The sequence below is a fragment of the Garra rufa genome, chromosome 3, assembly GCF_049309525.1.
Source record: "Garra rufa chromosome 3, GarRuf1.0, whole genome shotgun sequence".
NCBI lineage: Eukaryota > Metazoa > Chordata > Actinopteri > Cypriniformes > Cyprinidae > Garra > Garra rufa.
In genome coordinates, this window is record NC_133363.1 from 15,101,732 (window position 1) to 15,115,808 (window position 14,077).

The following is a 14,077-nucleotide window of genomic DNA, read 5'->3' on the forward strand; positions in this document are numbered from 1 at the left end:
GTCAGGTATAGTGAAAGGCGAGGCTACAGGAAAGTTGCTATCAGTCAATGCAAAAGAATAAGGAGCCCCATACATTACAGGTTGTGTTCTCTTGCGGTTCTCTTGTTCTCTGGTTCTCTTGACCATACTATTCTTATGTTAAGTATCTGTTTTTACACTGTGTCCTATATGTCATATTCTTTACTTTAAAGGCCCCTTTTAAGTTTGTACTGCAAGCAGTCAGTAAGCTTGCATGTGAAATTGAATTAGCTGTTCCTGTGCAGCTGAAAAGGCCTTGTGTAATCACTACAACACCATGGAAATGAAGACGGTGTCACGACCACCTTTTAGACACTCCTTTACCTGGTAAATGGTCAAATATGGAAATAATAATAAAAAATAATAACAAAATACAATAAAGAGTGGGAACGTGAAGATGGCATTAAGGAATGGATACAGTGTGTGGCTGGAGAGCTTTCTGTGCATACTGTAAAACAGTGATTCAAGCACACCACAGTGATCTATTGAATCATATCAAGACAGAAAAACATGTTCAAACAGTCAAAACTGAAAACTGACTGGTCTGTTAAGGCAATTGTCCTCAATCTGGCCGTACACATTACTTGTCATTCAAGCATTTAGACAGTGGATCATTTAGGAAAACTTAATGGTGAAATTGTTCAAAAGGATATGCGACTACACAACACATCCAACTAAATGTTTAGCCCTCATTAAGCATGTAATTGGGCCAGAGATTCAACAGAAACTACTGAAGGATATAAGAGAGGAACTATAAACTGTTGTAGTTTGGTATTATAGTCAAAACAAAGCATAGTGTAATCTCTTGCTGGGATTTTTTTTTTATCTGAATGGAGGAGATGCAATGTCGGTAACAGTAACATTACAAGCTTTCTCCTAAACAATGCATCTGACTTGCAATCGACAGATGCAATAAAATGTGTGGCCAGCACAACTAATTTCTTACCAAATTTCAGTACAACAAAAAATTTGTGTTTGTGAAATGTGTGTCACTCAATTCAGCTGTGATCATCTTATGCAGTGTGTGTCTTGCTAATTCACAAATGTACTCCTGATTTTCACACAGCATCAATCATCAGCAAAATTACCAGCAAACTTTAGCCCCACTAAAATCCTTCAGCTTTCAGAGACACAGTGGTTAGCCAAATGGTTAGCTAGAAAGCAACAAGCAAAGCAGTAGTTAAATGGGTCCTATTATGCTTTTACACTTTTTGAACTTTAGCCAGTGTGTGGTGTGTATGTTTGGGCATAAAAAAACATCTACAAAGTTACAAATCTCAAAGTACACTCCAAAGGGAGATATTTAGTTTTTAAAAATTCCCTTTTCAAGAACTACAACGAAACGGTTAATTTGGACTACAGCGTTTGTTTTTCGGAGGCTATTATGTCACAACGTAAATCCTGCCTACTGAAATTCAATTCGTTGGCGGGTGGGGGATTCGCCTAACTTTAGCCATGTATTATGGACAGCTGCTTTTGGGATGCTTCAACGATCCGCAGGTCGGCTCGTTTAAACCAGAGCTTTAACTAAAGGGTCCGCGAACTGCTCCGGTAGCCGTGCTGAAGCCGTGCCGTTCACGTGTGTTGTACAGAGGGCGGCTGATGTAAACACGAACATTGACTAGTGATCATCCGTGGACGCGTCGGCGCCTCACTGTAGATAGCGTCACTATAGCCTTATGGTTTCGGGCATGCAAATAATTAAATACATTAGCACAATAATGATAATATCACGTATCGGTCGATCTCGCAGGTTGACAATAGGACCAACAATACTGTAGCGTTTTTATTATTTACTCACCCTTCATGCATCCTAGGTGTATATGACTTCCTTCTTTCAGACGAATGCAGTCGGAGTTATATTAAATCAATTCTGGCACTCATACAACAGCATAGACTGAACGGCACGGGCAAGTGTTCCATCAGTCCAAAATAAGTCGATCCATAATAAAAAAGTGTCTCACATGGCTCCGGGGCGGTCGGTAAAAGCCTCCTTTAGCGATCAGATGTGTTTTTGTAAAAAAAAAATCCATATTTAAAACGTAAGAATCACTTTAATCTAGTTTGCTGCTTTGGGAAGGGGTGCAGCAGGGCGAAACGCGGTCTACGCTGTTTGCCAATCGCAACGCAGTGGGACTGCTGACCAATCACAATATATTTGGTTTTTCGGAAGGTGGAACCCGGAACTAATCGAGCTGTTTGTGCCAGCCTGGGGAGAAAGCTATTGTGATAATGTAAATAATGTGAAAAATTATGCGTTTTTCGAACCACCAAGCATGACAGCATGTTCAAGTACATCCCCAAAACAAAATAAAGACTTTGTAAAGGAGCATAATAGGACACCTTTAAATGCACATTCTCAGATATGGGTTTGATAAAGACAGAACTGTGCAGTAGAATGAAGGACACCCTTGAGAAGATTCTTCTGTCATCAATTCAAACCAAGAAAACAGATGCTGGTCTTGTTCAGTACAGACATTTATGACAAGGACCCAGAAGGAGGAAAGAGTCGCATGAGACTATAAACCTGTGAACAGTTCATTCAAATAGTTTAAAAAAAAAAAAAAAAACTACTACTAGTATTTTGCCATTACAAGAAGGTTTGGTGTCTGTTGGTGTTTGATTGGTCATTTGGCTAGTTTTAGGCTAGTTTTGATTGGCCATTGGGGAATTGAGTTTAGACCCTTGTCTAAGTAAAATTGTAGATGTACAGTTTTTATTATGATAATTTTAGCAGAGATGTGCTGAAAAGAATAACAATTTGTTATTTTACTTTCAAAAATGGTCATGCTAAACTGAGAAGAAATCATCTGTATTTCTGGGAAGTCTAAGGCCAGCTGGCAGTTGTCTTGGTGTGATCGTGTTACATCTACCAAAAGTGCCATCACAGTTGCCCAAGACCAAAACAATACACGTTCTTGTCTTAGGAAAACTTTGAACTTTTTTGATCCACTTCAAATGTTGACTACTGTATACAGTATAGGTTGGGTACAACAGTGTCATATAATCAACTATTTAAAAGTAAAATCCATCTAATTGGTTTGCTCATCTGTATGTTTACTTTTAATAATTTGCAGGAATTGTTTTGTTTTGTTTTTATATGGAGGGCTAACTACTACTCTACTTTATAATTATACAAATATGTTATTAAAAGTAAAAAAAAAATAATAATAAAAAGCACCCATTGGACAGTACATTCTGATGACATGACTGGACATGATTTGGAAAGTCACACACCTGTCTATATAAGGTCCCACTGTTAACAGTGCATGCCAGAGCACAAACCAAGCCATGAAGTCCAAGGGGTTGTCTGTGGACCTCCAAGACAGGATTGTATTGAGGCACAGATCTGGGGAAGGGTACAGAAAAATGTCTGCAGCATTGAAGGTCCCAATAAGCACAGTGGCCTCCATCATCCGTAAATGGAAGAAGTTTGGAGCCACCAGGAACCCGATAGTCACTCTAAAAAAGCTTCAGCATTTCTCTGTGGAGAGAGGAGAACCTTACAGAAGAACAACCATCTGTGCAGCACTCCACCAATCAGGCCTGTATGTTAGAGTGGCTGGACAGAAGCCACTCCTCAATAAAAGGCACATGACAGCGCGCCTGGAGTTTGCCAAAGGAGACCTGAAGGACTCTCAGACCATGAGAAACAAAATTCTCTGGTCTGATGAAACAAAGATTGAACTCTTGGGCCTAAATGCCAAGTGTCATGTCTGGATGAAACCAGGGACCGCTCATCACCTGGCCAATACCATCCTTACAGTGAAGTATGGTGGTGGCAGCATCTTGCTGTGGGGATGTTTCTCAGCAGCAGAAACTGGGAGACTAGTCAGGATCGAGGGAAAGATGAATGCAGCAATGTACAGAGACATCCTTGATGAAAACCTGCTCTAGAGCACTCTGGACCTCAGACTGGGGTGACGGTTAATCTTTCAACAGGACAACGCCTATAAGCACACAGCCAAGATAACAAAGGAGTGGCTATGGGACAACTATGTGAATGTTCTTGAGCCCAGATTTAAACCCAATTAAGCATTTCTGGAAATATCTGAAAATATCTGAAAATGACTTGAGGCTGTACTTGGTGCCAAAGGTGCTTCAACAAAGTATTGAGCAAAGGCTGTGACTTATTTACTTTTTTTTAATTGTACAGTTTATATACATTTACCAATTTCACATTGTTATTATGGGGTATTGTTTGTAGAATTATGAGGAAAATCCATTTTCGAATAAGGCTGTAACATAACAAAATGTGGATAATGTGAAGCACTGTAAATACTTTCCGGAGGCACTGTAAGTGATTTTGTATCAATTTCAACTGCTTTCATGCAAATAAAAGTAACAACGGGTGCTCTGGAGAAGCAACAACAAAACAACGCCCAAAAAGTGAATAGTTTCACAGGTTGTGGCCACAGACAATTACTCTTACAATTAATCAAGCTGCACAGATAGTCCAGCTCTTCCAGGATGGCACATCCATACTTGCTGTCGCAAGAAGGTTTGGGGTGTCTCGCAGCACAGTCTAAAGAGCATGGAGATGATAGTGGGAGACAGGCTGTAAAGAGAGCTGGACAGGACTGTAGAAGGGCAACAACCAAGCAGTAGGACCGGTATCTACCGGTATCTCTGCCAGAACTCTACAAAATGACCTCCAGTAGGCTACTGGGGTGTATATTTCTGACCAAACTGTCAGAAACAGACTCCACAAGAGGGCTTGACGTCCTATAGTGGGACCTGTGCTCTCAGTCAAGCACCAGGCAGCTCAATTGGTATTTGCCAGAGAGCATCAGAATTGGCAAGTCCACCATTGGTACCCTGTTCTCATCATGAATGAGAGCAGGTTCCAGGTTCACAGTGAGCACATGTGTGAATCTCCAGACGTAAAAGAGTTTGGAGATTATAACATCATCCAGGATACAACATGATCCAGCATGACTGTTCTGGCAGTTTGTCAGTGATGGCCTGGGTAGGACTACCAACGGTACCCTTATTGTTGTTAGGTAACAGGATGAAATTCTCAGAGCCACTGTTAGGCCTTACACTGATGTGAAGTGAACCCTTGATTCCTCCTAGTGCATGACAATGCTCGGTCTCATGTGGTGAGAATGTACAGGCAGTTTTAGGATGATGAAGGCATAGATAGATATATGGAAAGATAGACAGGCAAATAGATAGAACAATCTGATTTCATGATAAATTCCAGGGATGTCAAGGTGTTTAAGTAGACAGTACAGGAGACAACAAATCATCTTTACCTCTCTTCTGCTTATATGCAAATTGGAGACAATCCAAATATGGTAAGACATGTGGAAGCATGATGTTTTAGATCAAAGCATTTCATTATGAAAGAGCTTAAAGATTCAGGTCTGTAACAATTTGATGTATGTGTTTTTTTGGGGACAGGAATAATCATTTATATTTTGCATATGACCGGTTTTGTTGAGGTATAGAGTGATCAAATGAAGAGAGAATATCGGATGGGGGTTAATTCAAGGATGCAGTTTTTCAAGACCAAACCAGGAATTCCATTTGGCACAGAAGCCTATTCAGTATGTACTTAATAAGCTGGAAATAGATATCCTGATTGAATAGGAGTAACTCATAATCCAAATCTTGGAATTTTATAATTCTTTAGTTTAGAGTCTTAAATATTTTTATTTTTTATGTTCCAATTTTGAATTTTGAATTTTTTTGAAAAAGTCCTTCTGCCAAAATGCAAGTTTTTTCTTATGGAAAAAAAGTGGGTTGATCCACAGTTTTGAATTTGGGTTTGTTCTGATAGTCTTTACTGGTATCAAACAATCCATAGACTTCATACTGAAGTGTTTGAATATCTTGTTGTTTGGTGGAACATACACACAGCTAAGCACAACAGTCAAGAACTCCCTCAGGAGATAAAGGGCACAGGCAGGTGAGCAACTGCAGGTCCAGATTACAAATCCTCTCATGTTTACAAATCCAATTACAAATCCTCTTGTGTATACAAGGCGAGCTGATGTACACACATACCCCACCTCCCCCATCTTACCCTGAGTTACTGGTTCTGTCTGCCCAAAACATCTCAAAACTATCCAGCCAGACTCATCCAGCCATGACTCAATCAAAGCAAAAATTATGAATAATCATTCTTGAGCGATGCATCCATGGGACATTTAGCATGTAACAAGTCTTTTTTGTTTTTCAATGAATGTATATTTGAAAGAATGATTGAGGATAGTGAATGTTGTAAGGACTACTTCTACAGCGCATCCCCTCTTCCCTACCCCTTTTCCTCTTTTAACCAGTTGTTAATGTTATATCAGATGGGATGAGGATAGATGGGTTTAGTTGACAATAGATAGAGCTACAAAGAAGTAAAGTTTATCCTGGGAAAAGGTGAGACCATGTCCCACTCCAATATCACTTAACTGAGTACTCCAACAGAACAGTCACAAACCATATGATAATTAAAATAATTCAAACCCAACTTGTCCAGTTTCCCATGAAGTTTTAGCTGTAGTACACACTTTTAGAAATAACATTAAGAACAAAAATTCAAACACATACAAACAAATGCACTGTCCATGCTGTTTGCAGCTAATGGATGTGCCAGACCAGGGATAGGCAACTTCGGTCCTGGAGTGCTGATGTTCTGAAGAGTTTAGCTCCAACCCTAATTAAACACACCTGCATGAGCAAGGTAATGAAGGTCTTCAGGATTACTAAAGGTGCATTCACGCCATATCATAATTACTGAATTAACGAGACACCAACTTTTAAAAAGTGTTTACGTCCTCATAGAGCTTGTAATTACAACTTGTGAACTGGGAGTTTTCTAAGAGCTACGTTGACGCTGTCACGTTGACGTTGACCACGTGACAGAGGCACCTCACACAAAAGCAAACGGTAATTTGCGTAATTTCGTCTCATCAGAGCATAGCACCTGTTGCCAGAAGGTATCAGACTCTTCCAAATGTGTTTTTGCATAGCACAAATGTGTCACTTCTTTTTAAGAAAGGCTTGTTCTGTGCCATATATTTTAATTTTAAATGCATTGCTTGCCTGTGTTTATAATTAAAAATTAGCAATACAAATAATACTATCATGCTTGTAAGTGTACTCATTTTACTTATTTTCATCTCCTTCTCTGGGGCATCCAAGAGGATGGTCCTTACCGATTCTGGTAACGGGACCCGAAGAAAAGTAGTGTTTTGCACAACTTTTCTCCTCAACGTTCCTCAACGTTCTGGAGTCAGGAACTCTGTTGGGTGGTCCCACGAATACATCAATAAAACGTTTATGTTCGTCAACTGTTCCTTGCAGAAGAAGTGAGTAAAATCCTTTTCTGTTCATGTAGTCTATTCCCCTGACACAGGTCTTTGGATTTTAGTATGGCATCCATCAATTACGCCAGTCACTCTGTCTATGCCACATATCCTTAAAAAGTGCTCTGTGCTGTTTTGCTTTCTCTCAGAATTTGGCCACTGAATGCAAGTTTTTGCCAGTTTACATGTTGTTTTTAACATTTGTAAAAGTGTTGAGAAAGGTTGAATTAGACTGAATTCTGCTTTGCCATGTACCAAAGAAAAAGCACAACTTTCTGGATTAAAGGTATTCTTTTAGGGCCACCACCAGTGCCAAGTTCCTCTGTTCTGCAATATTTAGCAGTAGCATACAAATGTAATGTTGTAATTGTGTGTTTTACAGCTGTCTTTCACATGGGTTAATTGTGTCTCTATAAAAATGGATAATCCCCAGTCCGAGGATGTGAACAGTACTGAGTTGAGCGTGACGTGTTGTCATCTCGGAATTACGGTAACTGTGTCATTCCTGTTATACAGTGATTTTCTGTCTCTATGATTTTCTTACTCATACTTTCTCTAAAATGAGTCACATATTTATATATGGCTTAAATTATATATTTAGGTCTTATTTATTACTTAAACAGAGATAATAGACATCAAAATACTATTTTGTATTCTACACACCATTAAATTGATAGAGGCATTAGATTTTATCATATCCTCTGTGCAAAGTAAACAACTTCCACAAGAATATAAACCATGAAATGATAAAAACCTCAAAATATTTTAAAATAATGTTATAGACTAGGCTAAGTTTCATCTAATCATACATATACATCATATGAAACTATAGTTATTATTATTATTATTATTATTATTATTAATTTATTTTTCAACTGAAGTAACTCAACTGAGGTAAGCGTCAACTCTCACTCCGACCTTTTTTTAAAATGTTTTTTAAATGTTATCCTGTTTGTCACACTTATAAAGTTCCACCATGTTAGGCTATGTTATAGAGAATGTTTGTCCATTAAAAAATAAAAATAAAAATATATCTGACAAAAAGGTTTGTTTATCTGTAGAAAATTAGGGGCCCTTTTCCATAAGGAGGTTCAACCAACTCTGAGTTTAAACTTGAACTCTGAATTGACTTACCCTGAGAGGGGGAAACACTGAGTTTTTGGTTTCAGAACAGCTGAACTGAGTTAGTTCAATTTAGTTAAGTAGAATAAAACAGCTAAACATGAAATATAATAACATAATTCAACCAGGTAAAGCTTTAAGCATAAAGGGTTCATGGGTCTAGGCTACATGGCTTTACAAATATTTTACATATCAAAATATCCATATAAAATATAAAAATATAATTCTGTGTCTATTGCAATTTGCAGCAACGTATTCCAATGCTCTTTTTACATAATTAAATGTTTTCTAATCCAAACTGTTGCATTTCTTAATTAGAGTAATGAAATTAACATTTGACTCCTACTAAGCCAACAGCAAAAAGACTCGCAAAATAATTAAGAACAGATGAAGAGGAGATGGAAGTATTAGAAGAATATTAAAATCCAACATAAAAAAGAATAAATGTTGCATCTGTACATTTCTTTGAAATAAAGACAACCAAGTAAATTTAACAGCTGTGGTGGTGGCTACTGCATATATCTCGAGCTACCTTTTCATTTGCCATCCTTGCATTCCATACAGTAATCAGCTTCATATTCAATGGGTTTGTGCTCAGGCAACAACACAAAAATTTTCTTTACCGCTCTACATACAGCGGCTATACTAATGTGCTCTGACTACGATTAAAAAATGGCACAGCTCAAATAAATGTGCATGTGGATATGGCATTGAACATTATTAAATATTGCTTACGCTTTATAAAAAGAGAAGAGACCGAAAGAAACTTTGCGTTTACTGAAGAAAACCTGCTCCAGACCAGGTTAGGTTCCCAGAGTAAGTTACCACAGTAACTGACTCTGAGTATACGTTTTCTCGGGTTTGACAAACCTCCCATTCTGAAATTGAAAACCCAGAGTTTCCCTCATTTCAGAGTTAACATACTCAGAGTTCTAACTTAACCTTGTTTCTGAAATGGGCCCTAGAAAGCTAAATGTTGATCACTCAAAGAGCTACAGCTAAATTAGCTCAAAACTTTCCACCCTGTTAGATTCCACCCTGTTATGTTAGGTCTATAAACCTAACAGGTTGGAGTGTGAAACTAACAGGATGGAAATTCCAGAACCCAAGCTTGGAGAAAAAAAGACCGTCCACTAGAGCGAGCAAGGAAATATAAAAATATTTAATTCTGTCGGCTATCCTCATAAGAACATTCTTAAATGAGTTAAATAACGTCTTAAATGAACTTAAAGAGAAAATGAGATGCGCATCATTCATGTGCAGCAGCAGCAGGCCTTTAAGTCACAGCAGCAAACAAAGGTATCAACTCAACGAACAAAGATAACAGAGAGTATCTATAACATGGATTAGTCTATATTTCATTTATAATTTATGCAGTTAAGACTGTTTGATAACTTCTGTAGGGTGAAGTCAGCAAAAGTGGGACATCAGCTAAAATGGGACAAATAAGCTTTTGGTTTAGTGCTTCTTTTAAAGAAGCTGACTGTTAATAATAGGTGATCTTGAAATGTTGTAATAACAGTACCTAACTTGAATATCTACAATTAATTAGTCAAATGTGAATAAAATGGGCGTGGTTACCACTCAAGGTCTTGAAGGTCTGAGAAAGCATATGTAAAGTGCCCATACATAGTTTAGATCTATTAAAATTGTTAAAAGTAAAAAAAAAAAAAAAAAAAAAAAAAAAAATATATATATATTATTTACCATACTTTTGGCAAAAATGGGCACAGAAAAAAGTACCTGTTCTTTATAATCAAGACAAATTCTATTCATCAATAACTGTTTTGTTATTGTTTCAAGAATAAAATAACACTATCATGGCATAAGGGACATATATCATCCAAGAAAAGCTCATTATTGATTAACATTTACATTATTAACTTTTGTGATAACTATGTACATGTCCTGAACAAGGTGGAATATTTTCACAGCCATACAGTGTCTGAACAATCTACCCATAATTATTGACCCTGAGCTTGGCCATTATGTAATCCTAATAGTTAAACATGTCACTATTTTGGTAGAATGCTAAAAACATGAAAAACTTAACTTTTTCCAAGAATTATAGAGCGCTCAGGTAGGCATGACTTGCCTGGAACTCTACAAAGTAGTGAGTCATGGTTTGAAGTCTTGATTTACGGACTCAAAAACCTGCCTGGAACGCAGCATAAGTCTACAGGCAGGTGAGTTATTATTATTTTTTTTTTTCCAGGGTTGGAGCTAAACTCTGCAAGACACTCTAGGCCAGGGGTTGATCCTGGAGAGCCGGTGTCCCTGCAGAGTTAAGCTAAACTCTGCAGGGACACCGGCTCTCCAGTATCAACGTTCCCTACCCCTGCTCTAGACATTGACTGGCCCTCCCCAGACCTGAATCCAATTGACAACCTCTGGGATTTTATGTATTAGAGCATCCAAAGCCACTAGTAACACCACAGAGTGTCCACAAGCTCACTAATTCCAGGTCTGTCAGGAGAACCCCCAGTACATCATCTGCCATCTCATCAGCAGCATGCCCAAACATTGTCAGGAGTGCATATAAGCACATGGGGGTCATACACACTACTGACTTACATTATGAGTTGATTTAATCAACTAAGTGGGTTTATGGTTTCTATTTGGTTTCCATTAGCCATTGTCATATAATTTTGTTCTCAACAAATTACACATTGTATATAAGTAAAGATTTTCAACTTGGAATAATTTGTACATCAAGATCGAAAGTGTGATTTAAGTGTTCCCTTATTTTTTTTTTTTTTTTTTTTTGCACCTAAATATAAACATTAACAAAACTATGTGTTAATTAATTAGGGTTATGCTTTAAAGTACAAACAATTCTTAGAACAAGACCCATTTCAGAAAGGAGGTTAAGTAAAATCTCTGAGTATGTTAGCCCTGAAACTCTGGGGTTTTTTCTGAGAAAGCAAGGTAAGTCAAGAACGTTTCTAAAAGAGTGGTAACTTATACTCAGAGTCAGTTAATATTAGTAAGGCTGCTGCATGCAGAGCGGTAAAGAAAGTGTGCCTCACTCTCACGCTCTTTATAAGAATTTTTGTAAAGCTCAAAGCTATTGAAAATTAAGCTGATTAGTGTATGGATGCAAGATAGAAGGGTAGTTCGAGATATATGCCATAACCACCACAGCTGTTAAATTTATTTAGCCTTTACTACCTACAAATACAAAAGCAACATTTATTATTTTTCATGTTGGATTTTAATATTTTTTTCAATACTAGGTATTGTGGCCATGTCCTCTTCATCTGTTCTTCATTATTTTGTGAGACTTCTTGCTGTTGGCTGAGTATAAGTCAAATGTTAATTTCATTACTCTAATTAAGAAATGCAACAGTTTGGGTTATAGAACAATTAATTATGCAAAAAGAGAATTAGACAATTGAGAATTGCAAAAAGCTAAAAATATTTATTTAATATGTCAAATGTTTGTAAAGTCATGCAGCCTTCACCCATAAACCTTTTATGCTTAAAGCTGTACCTGATTGAATTATGTTTTTATACTTGTTTAGTTGCATGCATGCTTTTTTCCCCACTTAAATGCAAGATCGAAGCAAACCATGAATATAATTTGAGATGTAGTTGTTCAGAAACCTGAAGCTGAAACACCACTGCACATAAATGTTTTAATTGTCAATGACGCAATAAGTGTAAGTTTCATCTGAGTGGTAAAATTAAAATATTATATTAATTAGCAACAGACAATTCAATAAAGCTTGTTTTGTTCTGAAAGAGTACAGGAAAGAGAATTATTAAGCCTAACACTGGCTAGCTTTGATTACTAGCTTTACTTATTTAAAGGTGACGCTCATTTTAAAAGCATCTATACCTAAAGCATTAAAGCACTGCATCCAGACAGATATTGACAGGCATTTTATTTATATCATCTTAAAAGCTAACTTTTTCTCAAGTACAAAAATCTATAAATCTTTCAACATGTAAGACAGCAACATTTGCATTACATAAATAAACTGTTTAACATACATTCAATCCACTCTCTCACAGTAAGAATTCATTGCACTGGCAGTAGAAAATAAACTTTCACCACTGAAGTCTCTGGATGGAAACACTGTTCAAAATGACCATCAATATTATGGTCACTCATTGTTGGGGTCAACAGGCTGTGCTGGATTGAGGTACTGGTCAAATTCACTGCGGTCAAGCTGGTCCAACATGTCCGATCTCACTTGTTCTAGATAGAACTCCAGAGAAGGTCCACCTAAACACAGTACACATGCACACACCTCCGTTCCCCATCGATCACAGTGTTCCACCCCATTTTGCTGCATAGAATGCTGTGAATACATCAGTGACTCTGAGTAAGTAGCCAGAGGTAGATGTACAGAAGACGAGTTCAGTAATGTTGCACCACCATGGAACATTATGTTTCCATTTGATGATGTTGCTTCAAAGTGGCATGATGAAGAATGGTTTTCAAATGAAAACCCACTGTGTGGAAGCTTATAGGAGTTTATTTGATTGTATGGTTGCTGAGTGACTTGACCTTGTAACATATAGTTAAGGTGAAAAGTGTCATTTGGAGAGCTGACAGTCTCACTTGAAGCCGTCTTGCTGCCACGCTTGTTGCACTTTCGTCGACGGGGCCGGTATTTGTAATTGGGATAGTCAATGGTATGTTGGATTCGTAGTCTTTCTGCTTCTTGCATGTAAGGACGCTTCTCTGCCAGAGACATGGCCTTCCATGCCCTACCTATAAAATTACAAGAGCAAAAACAATGTTTTAGTTTAAACAATATTAGAGTATGTATAAGTTAAGGATGTAGCATCATATTAGAATGATCATTTAATTTTAGTCTTCATTTACAAACAATATCAGTTATAATATTATCAATTAATATTGCAGTAGGTCTATTACAGGTCTAAGATGCTTTAATTTACCACAAATATTTACAGATATTTAAACGTGTCGCACTCACCAAGTATTTTACTGAGGTCAGTGTTTTCCAGGTCAGGGTTAAGCTGCGCTAGGCGTCTGCGCTCCTCTTTGGTCCAGATGATGAACGCATTTAGAGGACGTCTCACTCGAGTTTCCACAGGCGCTTTCGCTTCCGGGCTTGAGCAGCTGGATTCAGACTCTACCGACACCGGGCTTGATGGACCCGACATGGGGCAATGAAACGTCCTGCGCGGCTCTTTCTGCTGATGTGGCACGTAGTGGCACTGTTGATTCTCAAGCAGCATTGTGGTGGGGCCTATTTCAAGTTCGGGGAGCATCCGGTCAAAATACATGTTGTCCTGCCTGATGAGAAGTTCGCCCTAGTGCACCTCAAAGATCAAGCGGGGCTTTTAAAGCATAGCGGACCAATGGGGGTGCAGAGGAGTGGATTAAAGGTGTGAAACGCTAGAAGTTTCACCTTGGTGATAACGCTGATGTCCCTATTGCAAACGAAATATTATAATGCCGGACGGTATACATACTTGGAAATAATATTCAACGCTTTCAAGTATATTCATTATTTGTAGCTCGTCAGCCACCCAGTAATCTAAATAAGTGTGTTTTGTTACTTTTAACATAACACAGATCGTACCCTTTAAATTCTGTCGATATTATCACGAAATACAAACAATAAATGTGTTTTCCCGCTCTTTATAGCCTA

The 14,077-nt window shown here is 37.8% G+C and overlaps 1 protein-coding gene across 1 annotated transcript; it reads right to left on the bottom strand.

Moving 5' to 3' along the window:
- Positions 1–12,556: 12,556 nt before the first annotated feature.
- On the bottom strand, positions 12,557–13,709 carry sox32 (SRY-box transcription factor 32). Its single transcript, XM_073835756.1, has 2 exons — positions 13,397–13,709; positions 12,557–13,170 (listed from the first exon to the last, which is right to left on the bottom strand). Exons 1-2 carry the CDS (start codon positions 13,707–13,709, stop codon positions 12,557–12,559), a joined length of 927 nt encoding a protein of 308 aa, XP_073691857.1.
- Positions 13,710–14,077: the final 368 nt, after the last annotated feature.

Bases quoted from the DNA above. Each gene is read 5' to 3' on its own strand.
- sox32 (XM_073835756.1), bottom strand. From the start codon at position 13,709: ATGTATTTTGACCGGATGCTCCCCGAACTTGAAATAGGCCCCACCACA. The intron at 13,171-13,396 runs GTGAGTGCGACA...GTAATTTTATAG, and splicing joins TGACCTCAGTAAAATACTTG to GTAGGGCATGGAAGGCCATG.